Raw genomic sequence first — 23,619 nt, forward strand, 5'->3', positions numbered from 1 at the left:
CCACACCCTTTTCAGCAGTACGAATCCACCCAGATCAATTGTATATTCGACGCACAACGAACGACCCGTCCTACCTTCGGCCCCGTGTTCGGTACCGAACAACCGTTTCCGCACAACTGGATTGCCCGGGGCAATTTGCCCCTGGAGAGTGTCCTGCTTCGTGCATGAATTCTGATGATCAGCGCCATCTAACGGCGAATTTCGGGAGCACTTCGTGAATACCGACGGCGTCCCGGTCGATAAGAAAATTTTGTTAACACACGAATATGAAACCGGAGGAAAATAGTTGGCGCCGAATATTAGTGTTTCTTAACTTAACAATTTATATGTTAAAAAATTGCCACCAATCTGCTCCCTCGGAATCTATAATTGCTCCCATCGCACCGTTTATATTTAATGAGGTATTCGCAAATGAAATAGCAAAAATTTGTTGTTTGCAAAATAGATAGTAAATGGTGTTTTTATAGAAATATTATGGTACCAAAAAATGGCTCCTGAACTGTTTTATAACAATCAATAATTAGATATCTCAATAACAACTTATTAATAAGCAGCAATTGAAATAATGTTGTTGCATACAGGTTAGGTATACGTCATACGATAGGCGCTCGTTTATTGCAGCCTTCGGGGCTGTCGAGGGCCAGAATTCCAGGAATATTGCAATATCTCATTAAATATAAACGTTGTGATGGGAGCAATTTTTTAAGATATAAATTGTTAAGAAACACTAATATTTGGCGCATACTATTCTCCAGTGAATATGAACGTTATTGAAAACACTTTCAGTCAAACAAAAATTATACCTATACTTGTTTTGTCTTATTATCTTAGGTAATATTATTTCAGTAATAATGCATTTGGTAGGTAGAATACTTTCATAATTTATTATTTTACACCGACCAGACCTGGGATACGTTACACATTAAATATTTGAACAATGAGTTCAGTTGACAGCTACTGGTTTAAATAAGTGATCTCTCGATTTATTACTTCCTATTCGTTCTGAAGTCACCAAAACTGTCAACTAAAAGAAGTTATATTCCTGCACAGAACTTCTTCTTTATTAGATATAAAGTTAAATACGAATAATAAGAGAAGTTTGTCTGGTCATTCGAGGTTTAATTAGATTGAAATTTTATTCATTGTTGACTCAACAATACCCCAATAAAAAAAAAGGGTGTAAACGAAAGAATTCCAGTGCGCAGCAGAATAATTCCAATATATTATTGCAAACAGTTTAAAATTTATTTGAACCGAAACTGAACAAATTAGAAGAGTCTAGAACGGAAGATTCACAAAAAAAGTACTTGTTGAATAGATAAATATATTACACTTTCACTTACAGTACAATTGTTAGAAAATACATTTAAACTTTCGTGGATTCTCATAGATTATATAAAACATTCGAAGAGTTTTATCTCGATATTTATGCAGCCGTTACCTTTCATTAAGTGTTTCTTTCTATTGTCGAAGCGTTCGTATCCAAAAATGTTCGTTTTATCCGGGTGCTAGCGTGCCACTGATAAAACGAATTAACTTAGCAAAACGTATCGTCTCTTAAGGTAGTGTTCTCGACACGATGGGTGGTCAAATAACGTGTACGAAAAATTAAATCTACAATTGTACCAACTCGACGATTTAAATTCTCCTCTATTGGTTAAATAGAATCGGGATAATAAAAAGTTCCACTACACGAACGTACCACAATTTTACGTTATTATAATGCGACTTTTTCCATAGTTATTTATTTTAGAAAAATACATTAAAAATGCCAGACTAACAATTACATTAAACGTAACGGGCACTGCGAACACGTGACATTTTTATCCGGACACTGACAAGATGTACTATTTAAAATTTAATCGAACGAAAAATTTGAACGAGTGTTTTCATCTCACATATCCATACAAGCCTGATGACGTTTTCTCACGGCGTTGAGAACATTATTCGAATATGTGTTATGTAAATGCATTGCCCATTATGTTTACGGCTAATGTAACAAAAATCTTACAATTGCGAATTAATTTAACGTAAATGTCACAGAAGTACCATCTCTCGTACTGTTAAGTGCCAAGTGCGCGCTGACTATATGCATTATATACCGATATGTATATAATAATTATTGTTTTTCATTTATGTTCAAACAAAGAACGTTAATATAGATTGTTATGTGGCTTCATACCATTTAACATAGGTACGCGTGTATTATTATACACATAGTGACATGTTTAACATGCAATTAATCTGAAGCTTGCACAAACAGTATTGTTGCGCTTATTACTTCCCAGTGTACACAGCCCTCTTCGCTTTTTACTCTACATTTATTAACGAGTCGTACTATGAATAAAAACAAAGAAAATGTGACGTATATCGAAGGGCAACATCTGACGAATGGATCACTAGAAAGATTACTGGACACATAATTCCTTTAAACGACAGATACATATTTAAAGTGTACAAGGCTTTTCTTTTCTCTCAGTCGAACGTATAAAGGAATTACACGCGGTGTATGGTTTTCGAACGTAGTTCAAAAACAGTAGCTTATGGAAATTAAGAATTTCATAAATATATATAGATATAGATATAGATATAGATATATGTAACTAAAATGTCCTTTAATGTAATCAGAATAGAACATATACGTAAACGTAAATTCTTCTGTCCAAATAGTTTCTTATACATTACGGACACATACAAATGGTAATTGTCACCGAACTTGTTAAAAATCATCAGAGTTTGATTTGCAATCATTGTGGGGATATAATAAAGAAACATTCTAAGTCGTGATTTAAAATGTAAAGGCTAATCTTCATGTAAAAAGTACATTTCCCATCGTTCTGTTTCAGATGAAAAATCAAAAAGGTGCCCCCCCCCCCTTTCCTGCAATATTGTCACACATTGTCTACAATATCGCGGCCAATTCGTGATGCTTGTAACCTTAACATAATCGTATAGTGATTGCAAATGAAATTCTCATAATCGCAATAGAAAATTTGTACTACATAAATTTTAAAGTCTTTATAAGTTTTATCTGTGAAATCAGTAACAAAATAAATAAAGTTTCTAACATACTTCTCAAAATACATAAATATAGCTTTGAATCTAGACATAATTAACACCAATGTCGTCTCCAATCGTAGAACAAATTGCGTTTGCATGTTTCGTACTTTTAGATCTGTAATGGAAGCAATTTTCTCTCACATAGGTACTAAAATCAATTCGTTCGCATATCAAAATCTTGTTTGTTACTCCATGTAACTGACAGTAACGTTGATTGTGAATTAAGAAACATGATTTTATATTGCTGGAGCAGAACCAAAGTGATTTTTTCTCACAATTTTTGTTTCATTTTCCCCCCCCCCCCCATATGATGGTATTCCATTACAAATGAAAGAAAACTGTATCGGTAAACAAATAAAAACAAATAAAATTGCACGATATTTCATCATTTTTGTAGACAACTAGTTATGTTCTGGGATTACGTTTCTTTCCAGTTCAGAATAATGTGCCTCGTGTATTGCAGAACTTCAAAAATGATAGAGAACAGAAGCTAATGCGTGCAATTGTAAAAACGTTTCATTCAGCTTTTTATATGTTACTGCATGGTTCGAAAGGCACATTTCAGGTTGAAAGAAAACTTCTACTTGAACATATCTAGTTTCGTATAGCGAAGATAAAACAATATTTTCTTTTTTCTTTTCTTTTTTTTTAATGAAAAAGACAGAAAGATCAACTTTCTTTTTGATCTCTAAGGTCTCGTAAAAGTCTATAATGTCACTTCCACTAAAACTGGAATCATTAATATTTACGCTATATATTATATCATAAAAAAAAAACAGAAGAACCCAAAAGTTATTGCAATCCGTAAATCACTATAGTATAAAGAGGCTGTCACTTGATTAACGTATTCGATTCGACAAAAAATTTTCCGTCGTCGCATTCCAATGAGATACAATTCAAATTAAATCGAGCTCGATATTAACTTCCAACAACGGGCGGGAAAATTATTTGAATCGATAGATGGTTGTATGAAATGCAAGACAAAAAATAGAAGAAGAAGAAGAAATGATCAAAAGCGTAAACTTCTTATCAGTAGAATCAAGTACATATGTTGTCATATTTTTGTCCTGAGGAACGTTATAAATTCAACCTTTTTTTTCTTCTTATAATACAAGTGAGAACAAAAATAAGAAAACAAGATAAGTATACCAATTGTGTTAACATAAAATTGCGTTTATCGTTAAGAAATGAAAGTGATAGTTAAGAGGAAGCCAATGTGACTGTTTCTCGGTTTCTCGTAAGTCCGTAAATCGAACACCTTTACAAACGTGAGAGCTGCAGCTCGCATAACAGTCTGTCCGTTTCGATTCCGTTCACCTTTTAGTAAAAAATAAGTTTTCAGCCAATGACTTTCAAATCGTAAACGTTGAAAATTTATAGAAATGCGAATGGAAATAATTAGCGAAGCAATTTGGATGTAACACTTCTTGACAAACAATAAAGCAAAATAATACATAGGTCATCTGTGAAGGATTTATAGTTTGAAAACCACTGTCTCAAATTTATTCAATTTTGTAATAGAAATAGTAAATAAAATGCAATATTGTATTTTAATCAGGCACGAATGGAATCCAGTGATAATTTTTCACTAAACACTGTTTAAAAGAAGGAAGATTCTTTTTCATACACGCTATCAAATATTCCTCGAATTTTTAAGTATTTGAAACTATAATAGTTTGTCCTTAAAATACAAAACAAGAGGCTCTCCGGCATTGATTATTTATCTAAGTAAGTAATACATTCTTCTTCAATTTTACAAAATGAAATCACAGAGTCAGATAAACATATTGAATCTTTTTCTATTCATGGTCTCGTTTAAATATTAAGTTTGAAGAAACGTAATATCCGAATTAAAAATTCAAACGAAACGGAATTTATGTAAAATTACATTGGTAAAAGCAAAAGTAACGTTTTATGCAAGAGTTTGAACGAAACACGTTCACGAACCGTACTCTAATTACCGTATTTTACTCGAGAACATATTTTCAAATATGAAAACATGAACTGCGAAACGTAACGCTAGTAAGAAAGCTACGTAAAATTTAAAAAATTTTCTTTTATAAGCTAAAAATCAAAAAATTTTTAACAGAATATGTTAATTTTGTATTTACGCGTAACGCCTATATGTATCTCGTAATATTTTTATCGTGTAACCTCGTTGCAGGTTAAATAGCATTCTTTCCGAATGTATCAGTAATATAATATCCTTTGCTTCATTGTGCAAACATACAAACAAAATATACTACATCCTGTCATGTTTATAAAACACTGACAATTAATTTCTGTTAAATTTTAACAAATCTGCTTCTCATCTGTACGCGAACTGTTTGTCAATTACTGTTCCCGTTATGACACCTATCATAACGGAACACCGATCAACCCTTCACCGGTTCTATAAATGTAAATCCCAATGCGCGGCAGCTAACTCTCACACTTCTTACAATATATCGATCTCTATAATAAATTGCTACTGTAGCTAATAAACATAGAAAACGTTTGCGACTTCCTGCATAACTAAATCATCAATTACCATTATGAAGGACTTGACAAATTGCGTTTAACGAATCCTTTCGAAATATCACATATTTACAGCTAGTTTCATTCTACACGTTGGTAATCATTTTTAGAAGATAGTACATGTCCACGGTCAACGAACGCATACTATACGTATTTACCAGGAGACTTTGTAAAGGCATAGTACATGGGAAAGTAGTGAAATCCACTTTTATGTCATGCTATACCAACAGGAGAATTTTCATGAAGTTGAGAAGAGGGGATGATAAGTTTCTTTTCTGTACATCTATCAATAGTGCTTAAACTGTCATCGTCCAGTACCGATTTCTTTTTTTTTCCTTTTGATTGTATTCAGGGAGAGCGTTAAATTCTTTCTTTGCAAATAGTACAAATTCTATTTTTACTTTCAGTCGTTCCATTGGAAAAGTTGTGTATCATGCCGATGCATGGAAGTTTGCACAAAAAAATTACTTTTGCACATGTCAAAAAAACATGTCGCCATTAAACGGATCAGGTCAGATCTAAGAAGTAAAGTGGGGGTTAGTAAGACTCACATCTCACTATTATTTTTTAGAATTGTCCTCTTCGCTCGACCAATGCTTTTCTTGTTCTTGCAGTTCAAACTCCCATCGTAATTCTAACTCCCGCATATCATTCGCAATACCAGCCTCGTATGTGTCCTCCTAAAGGGTCAAGTAAATCAAATATATGTTACATGCACACTGTCAATAATAAGTATTACAGGAATTCACTATGAATTTTTATTTTTACAAGATACCATAATAGAGCGATTTTCTTTTTACCTCTTCTGTCTTGTAATCTTGACTGTAATTTTGAGTGCCAAGTAAATTGTTCGACGACTGAATCCACGGTACAGTACCGTAAGGGCTCCAATTTCGCACATCTTTTTCTTTGTCTCTAATACCAGCTTCAATCATTTGCAGCTCTTGCGCTAGCCTTTCTCCTGCGGTGAATGTAGCTCCTTGTGTAGCAAGCTGCACGTATTTTATTCGAATTAGTATTAACACGCACAAAAAAACTTGACAAATGTAAAATATGTCCCACGATTCACCGGTCAAGCTGCATAAATATACTTCACTCGTATTTTAATAAACACAAAGACCACTGGTTTGTTTCAGATTACGTACTTTTATTACGACTTTTTACGTATGTTTCTTTACAAAACATATTGCTGTAAGTTCGACTAGAAAATCGTAAGACGAATTTATATAGACTTCACCGTACCTTCAAATCATTGATTTTCTTTTCAAGATGTTTTAACTGTTGCTTCACTCTTTGCGACTCGAGAATTAAGCTGAAACGTTAGATCATGATTAAATAACTAATCTATTCACTACGGGTACATTTGGTACAAAAAGCATTCGCTTTACACGGGACGAGGCAGTTATAAAGTAAATTATATATACTCTATGGTCATGAATACATGCTTCTCATAAATAGTGTCCCGAAATAGAAAATTTGAAATAACTTTTTCCGTAGCAAAAATGTTATTCGAGGCTTTGTTAACGAGATATTAACGAAAAACCTCGACCAATCAGAGCTCGCCCGGCAGACTCGCGCTCTGGGTGGTTGGGATTTTTCATTAATATCTCGTTAACAAGGTTGATTCAAATTATCCCAGGAACCCCTCATCTCCGGGAGTCGAAGCTATTTTGGGACATCCTGTGTACGCGTTTTTCTCGAAGGTTAAAAAAAAAAACAAGCCATTGATTAATCAACGTACTCTTTAGACACGCACTCTGGCCGTGAAAGTTGTGGGTGTGCAGTCGAGTCGGACAAATTGCGACCAAAAGTGATATAATTGTCTCCATAACCGGAAGTATTGATAGACTGTACTCCTCCATTCCCACCAATAGCAGTATAAGCTGTAATAAACAATTTCTCAATTATATAAGACGACAAATCGACGTCTTACGTTTAAAAAAAAAAAAAGAAAATACTTTTCATGATATAAATTTTATTAGTTTCTCATTTCATATCAAACTGTACTTACGTTGATTACCGTAATACCAAGATGTGATCGAATTCGCCGTCGGCATGGGTCGATACGGAGATATTGTGGGAGGTGCACTTCCTTCCGCATAAAAATTAGAAGGCTGCACACCGTTACTGGACCTAGAAAAGAAAAAGATTGTATTTGACTCGTGTAACGTCACTTTGTATGAATGTAACAATTCACCGAAAGTGATCTCGTTACCTCATTAAATTCTTGGACAACTTGGATATTGGTCCGTATTTGTTACTGGACGAAGCATCAAACGGTACGAATTCATCATCGAATAAAATCGGATCCGTGCACCGGAAATTGCTGTTACAGTTCATGTTCGACGGAGGAACCATGAGATTGCTCGATGTATTCGTCCATATAGAGAAGTTACACGATAGCGTATCTCTTTGCATGTCGTAATTCTGTAAATAAAGTAAAAACAAGTCTCATGAAGGACAGACATAGACGGATATTTGTAATAAATTGTAATTAATGGAACGGCCGTACCGTTTTTATCTGCGGCACTTGTTTGTTGACAATTGTTTCGAGCTGATTTAAAATTTCCATTCTGCGTTGCAGCAACATCGCCAATGTCTTGGCAACTGTCCGTTGCTATAACGTAAATATACAATATTGCTACAATATATTCTATGCGTATACACTTAAGTATCAGTTTTCTTTATCGAATAAAGAAAAAACTCTAAATTTACTTTACCTTTTTAGCATTGGAAACCCCATTCGTTACGTTCGATGATACTTGCGACGAATCCCACATGTTCAGGTTAGGTGTAGTATACTCAACAGGTGCATTAGGCATGATATAATGAGAGCAATACATATCCATATTTTTATTCGGTAGCACCGACGACACCCCTTGCTGAGGTGGTAGCATGTAATTCGCCAACGAGCCAACAAAGTTGTTTTCGCTCGACGAAGTGTGATGTTGCACTGGATTAACTTTATTCATAGAACTGAAATCTACAAAGAAATTACAATTATAATTTATCTCATTCAACCGTTACGTATTATTCGTTTTTAGTATCGCTTACTCTCTCTATGCGTATTATCATGTGACTTTATGGAATGATAGGATATATCTTCATTTTGCTTGAACGTCTTATTATTCGAGGCAGTAACTGATTTGTCCACCTTTACATCAGAATTATTAGTCGCTGGCATACTTGATCTGATACTTAATTTTCTATTTTTGGATCTGTATCTATGAAATAGAGAAGGATTACATATTAAACGGGTAACAGGCATAACTAATATTCTCTCTTTGTGAATTCAACTTACTTGTCCAATTCCATATCGCTGTGAGCAAATGTGCAACTTGTAGATCTGGGACAAGATCCTCTGAGCGCGAGATCTCGACACATGCTCACTTTATATTTCGGTTGACCTGGGCCTACGTTGTGTGTACCATCCTGTGTTTTTCGATTACCGTGTTGCTGAATGAATTCCACCAGCGCTGCGACTACTGTCCTGACAGCTTCTAACGCTGCACGACATTCCGCCAGCGTGGGAGGTTCGGATTCTACGACGAAGAGAACGAATTAATATGAACAATTTCAAACGTTCGCTAAATAGATTTTACATAGGATTAAACTGTACCTGGACTCGGATCTATTGCGGCTAACAGTTCTAATTGGGGTCTTAGACTACTTAATTGTCCGGGATCGGGGGTACGTTGAAGAGCGATCACCAATTCTTGTACACTTTGAGCAAAAGACTGTGGAGTTTGAAGTTTGTCTATAATACTTTGCATATGAGATTTATGGCTCGTGTCTCCGTATAACAACGCAGACCATTGATCGGGTGCTATTCTTAAGCCGGCTTCAGTCGCGATTTGCACAATCTGAGCATCGTGCTCCCTTCTTAAAGCCTCGTACGTTCGGAACTCTTCTTTCAGTTGCATCAACGACGAATCACCTTCTCGTTTAGATACCTGATTTGAGACACTGATCAAAATCTGTTCGAACGTTTTCACTTACGACAACGAAATACGAACATTACCTTGAAACAACTCGCCCTATATAACAATTGTACAACATGTCCTATACTCGTTTTGGATGCTTGAGGAAAATGTGATTCTAAACGTTGAACTACGAACATGACCAATACCTTCCTGGAAAGAGCCGATCCATCCTCCAAAGCCAATAGAACAAGCTTCAGTACTTCTTCTTGCATCGCTATTAATAAATCGAGGAATTTCAGTTAAATATATGCCAATTCTATTAAACTGAATTTGTATATTCATTAATTTTAATGTAAAATACCTGGCCCAAGAAATTGACAGCCACGCGCACGTACAGCCGCCCATAAGTTAGCGCTAAGCTGTTGCGGATTTTGGTGTTGCAATATCAACTCGGTAACCGACCTTTCCCCTAAACTTCTAGCTGCTCTAACTGCCCGCGCTCTTCCTTCTGGCACAACCAATTGACAGCCCACAAGAGTTACTAGTTTCCTTTGCATTGGCCGGGAAATCAGTCCCATACCTCCTGCAATATTTATTAAAATCTAGTCTTAAACTACTACCATCGAACAGCTGCAGTCATTATTACATCGAAAAGCAGCATTTTAGAAAGCATAGACTTTTAATTACTGATTTTTCTATAGTTAACAATGCTACTATTTATTTTTCACTAGGAAAAAATTGCTAAATTCATTATGAAGATAATAACAAATGCTGAAATGTAAGCGAACAATCCGATATTGCAATAGTCAAAGGATAAACTTTGATCATATTCTTCAGAGGTAAAACAAGAAGTATCGACATTCGATACCAACATCAAATACAGATACAAGTTAAAAAGATTAATCCTGCAACAACTCCTTGAAATAGAGATTTAATATTAAAGATCTACAACTTCTTTACATGCTCTTTGGGTATTTTAATAGTAATGGATTCAGTATCACCTTGCTCATTAACAGTAATAAACAATACAACACGTCTACACGTTCCAATTAATATTACCTGTAGCTAGAGTAGGATTTGTCTGACATGGTTTGAGATATAAAGCAAGTTCCTCAATGCAACATTTAGCAGCCAAATAATTAGCATGGTCTTCAGGTGGTAATAGTTTCTGATAAGCTGTTGCAACATTTGTGGGAACTGCATTTCCCACTAATTGCAATAAAGCCTCATTTACTGGTAGTCTCTCTATTTCTGTATTAATAATACTCTGGAAAAAAAATACAAATGACAGTTTGTTTTCCCATATACGAAATAAATATACAAATTACTTCGAGTCAATGTATCAATATTATAGAAACTCATGGAATACTCATATCACATACCTGATCGAAAGGACATTGTTTACGATGTAAATTTGCAAGGCACGTACGACATATAGTATGACCACATGCTAATGATATCGGGCCACGTACGGCCACATCAAAATCATGACAGCAAACTGGACAAGAAAGAAATTCAGTCCACTGTGGTGCCTGTATTGGCATTCTAAAACAAACCCACAGAATGATGTTCCTTCAAATTTTTTGATTTCACAATTCTCTGCAATATTGCTCTCCTCACCAACAATTATCAGAGAATCTCAACGGTTAAAGCTGAAAACGTTGGTGCACAATTTCACAGAACGTTCCGCTTATGATTGTCCTAAAGCTCGTAATACGTAAACGATTCGTAAGGATTGTCTATTGCGCGGGTTGAAATTATGGAAAGTATAACACGCAATAAAATCGTGGCATCTTCGCGGAAGGAAAAACAGCCGTTAAATTTACTAAATAATCACGACAGGTTCATGAACATTTACAGAAGTGTTCAGAGAACGTCGAGGATACTTCGTTTTCATTGCAAAACAATTTATTGATAGACACAAAACCTGTTCGGAACGGTAACTTTTGTCCGTCGATTGTTTTTCACACGTCGAACATTGTCTTTCGTTTGATTTCACCAATAAGAAAACTCGATCGGAATTAGAATTAAATACGCGTGGAAACGTTTCGAACGTACGTCGTCGAAATCCACACGCAGTTAGATCGAACGTTTTTCAATTATCGGTGTCCTTTTTACGTTCATCGAAACGTCTGTTCTGGACAGAATCGTGAAAACGGCATCCGCGTTCGCCACGAGGAAAAATGTCGGGGTGAAATTTTATTGTTTAAATTCTACTGATGATTGGGACTCACCTCGTTATTGCCTTCACAAAACATCACATTCACTACTCGGTTACTTCGCACATAGTTCTGCCATCGAAGCCAGAACAGATGAATCACAAATAGTAAGATGAGCTCAGCACGATATCCTTTACGCACACCTTTTTACATCACTGGCACCCATGACGAAAACAATCTAGAAAAATGGTGTTTCAACACTTTCCTCGGCAGAGTGCGTTGTTACGTACTTGACTGGTTGATATTTAACTTTTTAAATTTGATAAAATGATCGTCACAGAAATTATAATTGAAATATTGAAATTTAAGCCAAAGTACATCGTCGATGGTCAGAATAATTGCCCAAGTCAATCCGATGAAGCAAAAATTACCGGTCGAAATCGATGTATTTATGTTAACATTAATAATTATTAATAGATAATTTTAATCTCTAAATGAATTGATAATAAAAAGAAGTTCGAATAAATAAGTATATTAACAAAATTGACTTATTTATTCGAAATTGTTGAATTAGAGATTTCCAAGGATTTAACGAATCGAACAAATGAAGTAAAAAATGATAACTGGCACCGATTGGTCGTTGCATTAAATATTTTTGCATCTGGTTTCGATACTCCTGTTTGAGTTTCGTTTCTATGAAATTTGTAAATATGTGATTTATTTCGCAAACTTTACTTGACTTTACTGCCTGATAATATGATACCTCTAATTATTCAGTCTCGGAGTGGAAAAGATATAAGTAGATGGTTATGAACTGTGTTTGACTCGGTGCTCACGCTCATGGATGAATGGTCTGAGCTTCATCGTACCGGTTGAAACTTAACTGTACCCCTTAATCAAAATTATTAAGTAAACAACACGTTAAAAGCCTTAGTGTTTAGGCAAAGTTAAATTCTAATTGAATATGATACCTTCAAACGAGGAGCAAATACCGTTCGGTATCTCTGGTCGTGTACTGCTTAATTTCATTTCACATCCTTTCGAATACGCGAAAGTTTTAATACAGGTAACATATGCATTTGTTAATGAACTTCCTGGACATTGAAAATGATCGAAAACATATATTTATTTATAACAGATTGGACATGAACCGATTTTACCACGACCGACAACCACATTTTTTAGACAGCCGGCTTTGGCTCTGCCTAATGTTTTCCAATACGGTAAATAATTTTCTTCGTGAAATCTTAGTCTCAATGAAATATAGATTATTTTCTCATTTGGAATGTTTTTCATACTCTTTAATCTTTCCTATAACTTACACAAAGTATTTCTATTTCATTCTTTTCCAGTGAAACACATAAAGTCTATAGATGGAATTCCTGGGTGTTATCGTGGTGTTATCCCAAAAATGTGTGCATTTACTGTAAGTTCTATAGCTTTCGATAAAACATCTAACTGTGTCAAAAAGGTAATAGATAAAATGGAAGAAGAATCAAAAGACTCTACAAGGGATCAGTCAGAAGAAGAGTAGGTCTATAGTGAGGAGCAAAATCAAACCAATAAAAGTGCTTGTTTTAGAAAAAAATTATGGGAAATTACAGAGGGTATACCAATTGTAACAAGTAACATCATTTACTAATATATTAGGAATCACAAATGTACAGCAAAAAGTATCTTAAATTTGATGGAATCACAATCATTTCAAGTTGTTTATGGGCAATATTTAAAAAAAGAAAACAGAGTCAAGATAAATGATTAGATAATATTTAGATTAATTATGGAAAAGAATCCTAGAACAGTAGAATTTAGTTTCTAAAAAATAATGTAAAAATTTAGTCGACGCAATGTCAAAATTAATTATAACTGCTAAAGACCTATGAACAGAATATTAAATTCATTCCAGGTTGCAAAATCAAGTAAAGAATAAAACCTTGTAATCGGCAAAGTATTTGGGATAAAATAAAATTATTACATAGTCATTAAAGTACTTAACACATGTCATACATTTTTGTTAAATCCTATGTCAGTATATAAATAAATTCTATATTTTCTAGAAATGCACTTTTACTGGTTCAATTTTGTTACGAGTATGACAAAATTTGATATTGAGTGTATGAGAAACATTCTAGATGCAATTGATGGGTTTCTTTTTTTCTTTTCTAGTCAGAAGTGTAAGATATTCATATATGACCTCATTCGAGATCTGATTAGTAGGATGGTTGCAATTATAGTCAGTCATCCGTTAGACGTGATTGCAGTGAGGATGATGGCACAGTTCGTTGGCAAGGAAACACAATACAAGTATACTGTTGATTAAACCACACATGACATACCACATTTGGTACTAACAGAGCTGGATAAAATTTGGGGAAAAAATATTTTAAATAATATTGTAAATAGTAACGTGTAATATTTTTAAATACTATTTTAAAAAGTGAATGCAACCAAAAAAAACTATTTTATGTCCATACTTATACGCAGAATTGAAAATAAAATAGATTATTTACCATTTAAAACATATATTTTATTCAGCTCTGGATATTAATTATAAATGCATTATTTCTAATAGCCTGTTTACTTTCTTTTCTAAATTCCTAGCGGATTATTCAGATCGGTTGTGGAAGTGTACAAAGAGAATGGTATTACGGGATACTATGCAGGGGTAGTGCCTCGCCTTATTGGAAATGCTGCCGCGATAATACTATTTAGTACTTCTAGTTATGTTATCGATAAATACATTCTAAATGATGAAGAGTCAAAACCTTATGTTGATACTGTCATAAGGGTAAGTGAATTAATTACTCGAATGCTATATGTACAAGGCAATAAAATTATACACCATTGTTTACTACATATACTTTCGCAGTTCATAACGACAACAGTCACGTACCCATTTTTGGTGGTATCGCATTGTATGGCCGTTAACGATTGCGGGTGAGTAAATTTTATATACGATCGATAATTTGCAATCTCCTTTGTAAGAATCACCGGAAATTTTAATACATTAAATTATGTTGCATTGAAGGTTAGCGGCTGGTCTCCCGCCACACATGCCAATTTATAACGACTGGAAAGATTGTTGGTCTCAGCTGTCAGCCACTAATCAGTTAAGGAGAGGAAACACCCTTTTATGGCGTTATTACAGCGGACAACAAATCATAATAAACGGGAAACCAACACACCTATTGCATTAATATATGTATTCGAGAGGCCAACAGTAAAATCAGTTTTGTGCTATATATTTTTTGTCCAGTAAATTTCTTATCATGGCACAATTGCATTTACATTGCATACTCCTTGAGAAATTAATTTTAACGACTGTTCCATTGAGAACTAATTACACACACACACACACACACACACACACACACACACACACACACACACACACACACACACACATTTTTGTTTTGTTTTATATTAAACAGAATATTTTGTGGATACCTAGAACTATAGCATTTTTTGTATGTAGTGTAGAAAATAAGGTCGCACTGTATACATAAACATTTAGTACACATATCAGTATTGCTGACAATGAGAAGTACCGTTTTGTTGTAATTTTAGTAATCCACATTTTTTTTTCACTGTACATTATTTATGTTCAAATTACTGTTTAAAGAGAGAATACAGTTTATAGTAATAAATAAAAGAAACGTTCATCCTAAATGCGTTTCTTTCGTGAAACTTAATATTCACAGTAAGTGTTGTCGATGAAAATGGCTAGAAAATGATTAAATTAATAGTAGACGATAGCCTATGTATCAAGAACGTATGATCGATACAAAGGTTTATACGGTGATAATATTTTCGTGGTATGCATACGTTCATATATGACGATGAATATGAACAACAGTAAAGTACAAGAAATATGAAATCAGTACCTATGATCATAGTGTTGTGGGTTGTTGCATTATATGTATAAATATTAAAGATAATTGTATAAAATTAATAACTAATAACTATGGTTAAAAACAACTGTGATGTTTGTGCAGTTCTTAAAATGTATATTTGAAATTTAATTGCTAGTTAAAGTGAAAGTCATTTAGTAAAAAACAGAATAAAACCTGTAATTTAACTAGATAATACAAACTGAAATTTATAAAAACGAAACAAATATTTCATGTATATTCTTTATTTACTATTTCGATGGTTTAAATCAATTTACAACATAGTTTACCAGGCATTACGAAGTTACACGAGTATTGCATCGTTAGACTGTGTCCGTCTTTCTAATGATCCCTACGAATAATACACAGAAGCCTATATACTATACGCATATTTTTTTTAATTCTTGTATAAAAAAAATATCCACTTGACCTACAATTTTAAATATTACACAGATGTTTCATCAGGTATTACATTTGAACTTCAATTTATCTATATAGTGCGACAAGACGAATGTGAATAATGAACAAAACAATCAATATGTTATTTTCAACGCAATACTTTTCTATTTTAAAAGAAACTTAAATAAGACCTTGTACTAAAAAGCAATTAAATACATGTAACTTTGCTTTGCTTTCCAAGTTAATAAAGGCAATTGTGATTCTTTTACCAATACACAATATGAAATTACCTTTACCACAGTTCAATCTAAAACAAATCACCTTAAATTTATTTAAAAGAAAAAGAAATGTATAGAAATAAAAACAATTACAGCTAATACAATTTGGTCAGAATATGGTAGTTTTTAGCTCCCTAAAACCTATTTCCCGCATCTACTATTTGTGTTATTTGAGTCAGTCAATTCGCCATTAACGTCGAAACAAAATTCATCTTCTTTGCTTTCTGAAGTAAAAATTAATTGCTTTCTGTTACAATTAACACTACACTATTAAAATAGTCTCTAGTATTTCATTACAAACAATTGTAAAAAATAATCGTAGGAAATTTAATCAATGTTTATACCAATTGTTTGCATCGTTCGTACCAACGAATAAATCATGTGGGAGCATTTGTGACGTTTCTAATTGGCAGATGTTTATATCTTAGGTTTTAATCAGATACGAAAGCTAATTATGTAAACGTGGTATTTAAGATACGTGTAAGCTTAAAAATTAACGAGCCGTTAACATATATTTTCAAACCCCTTAACATGATACAAAGGAATGTATGTTTTCAATGGACAAATTTACGTAATTCATTGAACTTGTATTCGATTCTTTCGTACCTTTGCAATTCCATGTTTGGCTTACAATGTTTAACGATGTATTTCGTGGTCTTGAATGTGTTCAGTGTCATGAAACCATAAGAAAGATTCACTATAGAACTATACATTGTATGTTTGAATTTCTTTACAATGGAATAAAGTTTCAAACCAGTAACATTTAATATTTATTTAACAAATATTACCGTACGGTATTAGACATAACAAATGATTGCTGTTAGGTTGAAAGTCATAAGTTTTGTATTCTATATACACAGAGGAATACTGTACGTTCAGGAATGTTTTGCAGAACCAATGAATTAAGAAACGTGTCTCAATTACAGTTACATTCCACCTAAAGCACTTTTTGTACATTTAAACAATAAATATGCAGCATATCAGAAGACTGTTCAATATTCACATTCCACGGCAAAAAGTCTGACGATGATTTATTTTCATTTTGGGAATCTCTTTCAAGCAATATGTAATGAAAGATATCCATTCTCTCCCTCTCTCTCTCTCTCTCTCTCACTTTATATACTACGTATATACAACAGTGTATATGTCTTTGATCTTTATAAAAAGAAACGAGACTTAAAATAAAAATTAAAAAAAAAAAGGACTAACAGTACTGTGGCAGTATAATACTTAAACATACTTACAGAATGTAACTTTTGGAGGATATGATTATTATTTTATAATAATCTACCAACTAAAATATTTCAGCTTTTACTATATCAAAATCGTATCAAATCATGTCACCCAACTTATAATTGATCCCAAAATAAGTGATTAACAAATCATCTTACATACTTCAACATTCCTAGAATAATACCGGTAATTTAAAAAAAAAATTGTAATCTGGCGATAATATCTGAAGACGAACAATTTCCGATCTTTTGTCACAATAAAATATAAGTTCCTGAATGATATAAGATTGTACAATGAAAGTAGTATAGAGTATACTGCTTTCGAAATTCACATGAAATTAATTCCACATGCAGTAACATTTTGTATTTTCATCTATTCGTAATCAGGTAGAGAAGACAATTTCATGGTTTTGTCTGTCTGTATGATAAGAGATATCTACGATGTAAGGTCGTTTACTTGTTAAATATCCCTAGAGTATGGAACTTTATGTCTACTCTTTAATGACGTATGCGACAATCATAGAAATTTTCTGAGAAATGTATACACAATACTGAAAATATATAATAATAACTATTCAAAAGATTCGTTCACGCTTATAATATTGTAACAAAAATATCGTTTGTAATATTATATTTACCATGGAAAATTGACTCATATTTGTATGTACGTATAATGGCCAATTTACGGTGCGTTCGAAAATATTTCATATCGTTTCGTTTTAAATGGAGAGATTTAGAAACACATCCTTCACAGAAATAATTTATACCGTTACGCTAAATGTTTATATATTCCTATTCGTTATGCTGTTATAATGCCTTACATACGTGTATATATTAATATTCATATAATACTTTAAATTTTCGTCGTTTCAGATGCTTGGCTAAATAGTATTAATTAATTTTAATATATATATGTATAATTCGTTCTCATTCTGCATAAAGTTCCATCATCTTATTCTTCTTCCAAGTACAATTTCGTACGATATAATTTGACACATGACAAATATTATGCAGTCAATTTTTATAATTAATCGATTAGAAACAAGGATACAGTTCGGTGTTTCATTGATCGTTAATCAGAGACAACGAACGAACGTGTAATTAAAATTCTCTATTGCAGAAGTCACGACTGTCTCTCTATTCTTTCTTTGAACATAAATTAGGCCATAGCGAATGTGTAAAGAGTACGTTTTCATTAAGCACGAACTGCTATAATTATTCGAGACTAGCGCACGTAACACATACACTGATTTATATTCGAACAAGAAATATCATGATATATCACGTTTATCATTAACTCCAGAATCGCTACTTTAAAGAAAACGGGCAACCATATTGTATTGCGCAGACGACGCTCCTGTTTCAATTATCATTTTCGCTAGTACTATGTGTATAATACAATGTAGGATTTAGAATTCCCACCATCTAAATCTGTGTTAAATACTAACGAGTACTCAGCTGATACAATCAGATTTTACTGAAACTTGGTACGTGTCTACATTCCCTCCTACCACTGTAGAATACATATTATTTATAAATACAGACGTTTCCATGACCTTGCGTATTTCTTAAATAACACACATGATTGTGACATACGATTAGGTACAATAGGCTTCTAGTATCTGAAAAACTCGAAATTACCTTAATGAACTTAACATTTTTCAAAAAAGCTTCCTCTAGTTTCTGATATTCTTTACTTAATAACAATTGCTCTTACAAACACGTTTAGAAATTTCTTTAACAGCTGAACGTCTCGAGAAGTAAAAAAAAATTATGTTCGATTATAACCAGGGACTTAAACCGGTATGATTTTGATACCGGTATTATGCCATCAAAGCTATACCGAAACCGATATATTACCCAAAACTGAAATAAATACTGATATTTTTTCGATTTCTATAAAGGTAGGGCTTATATAGGTCAAAGGTAAAATCGAAAATACCGGTATAATAAAGGTACAATCAGAATACCGGTAGAAGTCCCTGATTATAACCCATATACTGCCGGTCAAAAATATCTGGACACCCTCTTGAACGGAACAACTTTTCTAAAATGCATCCAAATGACTTGCGTTCTTTTGTGAAGTTGAGGGTATTAGTTTACTAAATGATGTGTAAAAACAAATTGAAAAAGTTGCAATTGGTCGGAATCGCGAAGAAAATAGTAAAGGTCGTTTTTACAACATATTAATCTGAGGCTACAATGAAAATTCAATAAATACATACCGAAGATTTATGTTAATTACATAGCAACTTTTTCAATTTTTTTACACATCATTTGCTAAATTAATATCCCCAACTTCACAAAAGGACTCAAGCAATTCGGACCAATTTTAAAAAAGTTGTTCCCTTTTAAAGGGTGTCCACATACTGTTGACCGGCAGTGTACGTACTCTACATTGGTGGAGGATTTCTACAATTCACAATCTGTCAATAAAATCTGAGTGTACCACTCGCGGGTTGTTCTCCTCACAAGTGTGTAATGTTGTTATGAACGGTTTCCATGAATTACATGGCTATACGAATGAACAGGTTATTTCAAGTCCAGTTCGATTTCCGGACTTTCCAATGAGAACGGTTTGAGATTCTCCACTATCGGCGTCTGATCGGGATCGACCCGTATACGAATCCTATTGGTCTCTAGGGACCGCGGAAGCGTACGTGGAAGATCGTCTTTGTACGAGCCGCACATTGGCGAACTGTACGGTACATAAATTCGCACAACGTCTGGACTCGGTTGATGCGGCGTCGCTCTAGGGGTGGGCAAACCACCGCTGCCAGAGCTAGCGTTCGAGATATTACTTTGAGTATCGAGGCTATTGTCTAACACTTGTGACCGTGTCGCCGAACTAAATACGGAAAGGTCGGCTGTCGAGGTAACAGACGTGTCTGCCAATGACCGCCGCGAGCCATTGGGAGAAGCTCCATCGTCAAGACTCGGGTCAAATGAGAATTTGCTTCCTGCACATATATTCAATTTTTTTATTACACTGCAATAGGATATTGGAACAAACGTGATTCCGACAGAGAATGATCTCGCAACAAGTGTAATACATTAAACTTAAAAAAAAAAAACTATCTCTGCCTCCCCACCAACCCCGTTGCACGAGTGTAAATGAACTAATATTACATACTGTTTCATAGCAAGTATTTAATGGCAACAAAAAGTGGCGAATTTTCCGGTTAAATGGTACTCTAACGTAACAAAAAAATATAATAAGTATCCACGAATGAAATATTCTGATACATGTTTCGACATTTGTGCCTTTCTACAGGAAATTTCTTAAGAATACTGCTTCAGAGAATGATCACAGTCTATTGCCTCTTGCTTTTATTCTATTTTGGACGAGAATTATCTAGGAAAATTCGTGGCACGAATTTTAGAGGATGCATAACTTCATTTTAAGCTAAATATGGTAATATTAAAGATCTATGTTTATAATAACGATTATAATACTTAAAAAAATCTCTTTCGTAGAGTATTCTTGTAAAGTTCTATCGAAATAACTGAGCAATATTGTACGTGATCGTTTTAATTACTAGAATCCTACTTTTTTAAAAAGTATCTTACAATCTAGTGTTGTATATAACCATTATATTGATCTCTGAATCTCTGTCTTTATCGTTCTTCGTGTCCTTAATGGTATTTTCTTGTTTAGAATGTGGAAGGCAAATATTTGTATCACCGTGTACTATGTTTTCATTATATTGTAACTCACCGCCAAGACCACAACCAGTTGGCTCGACTGGAGTTGTACTTTCTCTACCGTCTTCGGCGATCACCAAATCTCTACGCTGTGTTATGGACTCGCGCATTACGTGCTGCGCTTCACTGAATTCTTCGGTCCGTCTCCCAACCTGAAGACGATGGATCCAAATAGATTTTACACATTGTATGGTCATACCTGTATTTTCAAAATAATACGAAAATAAGCACAAATCACCTTGCTAGCAAATGAAGGCTCTTTGAAAGTGCCGAACGGAAATCGCGGTAACTCGTGTGGCAATGGTGGACCGGGGTAATCTAACTTAGAACGTTTCAATTCTTCCATACTACGTTCCATACTGCTTATCACTGTGTCATCGTCGAAACCAAAGTCCTTCTCCAATTTGATTTGCAGATAATTACAAAACTCATCCAGGCTTTCCATCGGCATCAGAAAACGTTTATGCATTTTCATAACTGTGTACGCCATAGCAGGTAGAATACGATCACCGTCCAATAAAAATATATCCCAAATTCGCAGGCCGAGACTGATGGGTGTCTGTTATGGTTAAAGAAAATTGTATTTAGCGATACTGCATAATCGTGAAGCATATTTTTTATCGATCTAATAATACGAAAAAACGAATAAATATTCCTTTACCCTCTCTTGGAAAACAACAAAGAACCATTTTAATGCGTACAGAATGGAATCGCAGCCGCACTTATCGAGTTTCCGTTTCAATTTTGGCAAAAATTTATGCATAATTTTATCGTGGTGTTCGATGAAACGATTCAGTTTTGGAAACCCATCAACATAAAATCCTAAAAAGAGAATATATCTGGTTAATTGTAGTTCAAAAATGATAAAATTTCGAACATATAAAGTAACTTAAATCGGACCATGCATAGTGTATTTTTTGTCGGCCAGCAGCACAGAAAGGCCCCAAAACGCGTCCTCCTCATCCATATACAATAAAAGTAATCCAGCTAATACAGACATCCCCTGACAGTAGCCCACTTCCATATTGTACATGCTATAAGCAGCCAATACATAAAACATGGATCGCTGTTTTATGCTATACCTTTCTCTGTTAATTTGAAAAGAGATGTTTAATAGCATACAGATACATTTCATAGACGTTACAAAATATTTGGTACCCTTACAACAGATCCTAAATATAATTTAGATACCTATAATTGATATGATCCCTATATTGCCTAGCTACATCGGCATCGATCTGTCTTATTTCGGTGGACCACTGACGTGCAAGTTGCAACATTTCATTGTATTTACCAGCCTGTTCTTTCTTTAAATTTTTTATCCCCAGAAGTAATGCCCAAACTTGCCCGCGGAATCTATTAGGAATCCCTTTATATACTCTACGTCGTAATTTTTCTTTTGTCGAGGAACTGTCCCATTGTTTTGTCATTTTCTCCCACTTTTTCAATCTTTCCATTTCCACCCGATGACACTTGATTTCATTTGGGTCATGCCTCTGTGGTAGCCGTTTATCACTGAAATATAAATATTAGTGTAACGAAAAGCAATAATAACATTGTCCCCAAAAATATCAATACGACAGTTACTGTATAAATCCATATCTGTCTGTGGTATGGTAAACTTCATAGGTAGGATCTTCCCATGGATCAATTTCCGCTCCATTTTCTCTGCCACGGTCATAGCAGCTAAATATTCTATCTCGCTCTGCAGCAGACCGTTTCAATAATTCTTCCTCATTCATCCCCCGTGAGAATTCTCAACCAGACTCTTACAAACATGCCGTCTTGTTAAAAAGGTTCTATTTTTATGTTAGGCTGTTATCTACAACACGAATAACACCATCACTAAAATATTAATCAACATTTCTTTTCTTTTTTATATTCCAAGCAATCTTATAAATGTGATAAATGTCATCTGTGTTCTTTCTGACATTATGCTCACACTAAAAATATACACTGACTGGTCGTTATGATAGGACAGATAACAGTAGATTATGAGACAACTGTAATTTTTTGACACAAGACAGTGAAGTACTGAACATTTTCGGCTTGCACGGTAAAACTTGGATAGGGATATTGTGTTTTCGTTTATAGACTCGTAAGGAAGGTTGTTTTAATTCTGTATTGTAAATTCCCGACGTTCTAAAGTTAAAGCGCTACATATTGACAAGAAAGAAGGTTATATACATTAGAATTAAATGATATCCCTAGTAAATGATGTTGATCTTACCGCTAAGAAATGAACTGCGTGACTATTGACACTGCATGGCTAGGGAGCGACTAATTTTCTTCGTTTCATTATATATAGAACAACATTTCTTCACAACAATCATACATTTAGCAAAACTGCCGTCCATACATACCAGACACGCAATTCAAGCCGGATTCGGATGTTTCCATTCTCTTTTATGAATCAGCGTTGCCAACAGATTCATTGTGGAACCAAAACAAGTGGC

The 23,619-nt window shown here is 34.1% G+C and overlaps 3 protein-coding genes across 3 annotated transcripts; 1 reads left to right on the top strand and 2 right to left on the bottom strand.

Annotated features, from left to right (window-relative positions):
- Positions 1–5,856: 5,856 nt before the first annotated feature.
- LOC107192297 (roquin-1) lies at positions 5,857–11,044 on the bottom strand. The gene is made up of 15 exons (XM_015581512.1): positions 10,883–11,044; positions 10,560–10,767; positions 9,862–10,083; positions 9,599–9,774; positions 9,197–9,530; positions 8,879–9,119; positions 8,632–8,801; positions 8,298–8,560; positions 8,090–8,194; positions 7,793–8,004; positions 7,589–7,710; positions 7,319–7,460; positions 6,820–6,889; positions 6,378–6,569; positions 5,857–6,257 (listed from the first exon to the last, which is right to left on the bottom strand). The coding sequence occupies exons 1-15, from the start codon at positions 11,042–11,044 to the stop codon at positions 6,138–6,140; spliced, it is 2,739 nt and encodes a 912-aa protein (XP_015436998.1). The 3' UTR covers positions 5,857–6,137.
- A 1,366-nt stretch (positions 11,045–12,410) lies between these two features.
- On the top strand, positions 12,411–15,035 carry LOC107193115 (mitochondrial carrier homolog 2-like). The gene is made up of 7 exons (XM_015582514.1): positions 12,411–12,725; positions 12,798–12,882; positions 13,012–13,189; positions 13,826–13,963; positions 14,261–14,447; positions 14,529–14,596; positions 14,688–15,035. The coding sequence occupies exons 1-7, from the start codon at positions 12,624–12,626 to the stop codon at positions 14,854–14,856; spliced, it is 927 nt and encodes a 308-aa protein (XP_015438000.1). The 5' UTR covers positions 12,411–12,623; the 3' UTR covers positions 14,857–15,035.
- A 4,662-nt stretch (positions 15,036–19,697) lies between these two features.
- On the bottom strand, positions 19,698–23,555 carry LOC107192003 (USP6 N-terminal-like protein). The gene is made up of 8 exons (XM_015581178.1): positions 23,394–23,555; positions 22,751–22,985; positions 22,355–22,678; positions 22,064–22,251; positions 21,825–21,985; positions 21,402–21,722; positions 21,177–21,315; positions 19,698–20,418 (listed from the first exon to the last, which is right to left on the bottom strand). Exons 2-8 carry the CDS (start codon positions 22,903–22,905, stop codon positions 19,991–19,993), a joined length of 1,716 nt encoding a protein of 571 aa, XP_015436664.1. The 5' UTR covers positions 22,906–22,985; positions 23,394–23,555; the 3' UTR covers positions 19,698–19,990.
- Positions 23,556–23,619: the final 64 nt, after the last annotated feature.

This window comes from Dufourea novaeangliae, unplaced genomic scaffold (assembly GCF_001272555.1).
Source record: "Dufourea novaeangliae isolate 0120121106 unplaced genomic scaffold, ASM127255v1 scaffold7, whole genome shotgun sequence".
NCBI classification, from domain to species: Eukaryota; Metazoa; Arthropoda; class Insecta; order Hymenoptera; family Halictidae; genus Dufourea; species Dufourea novaeangliae.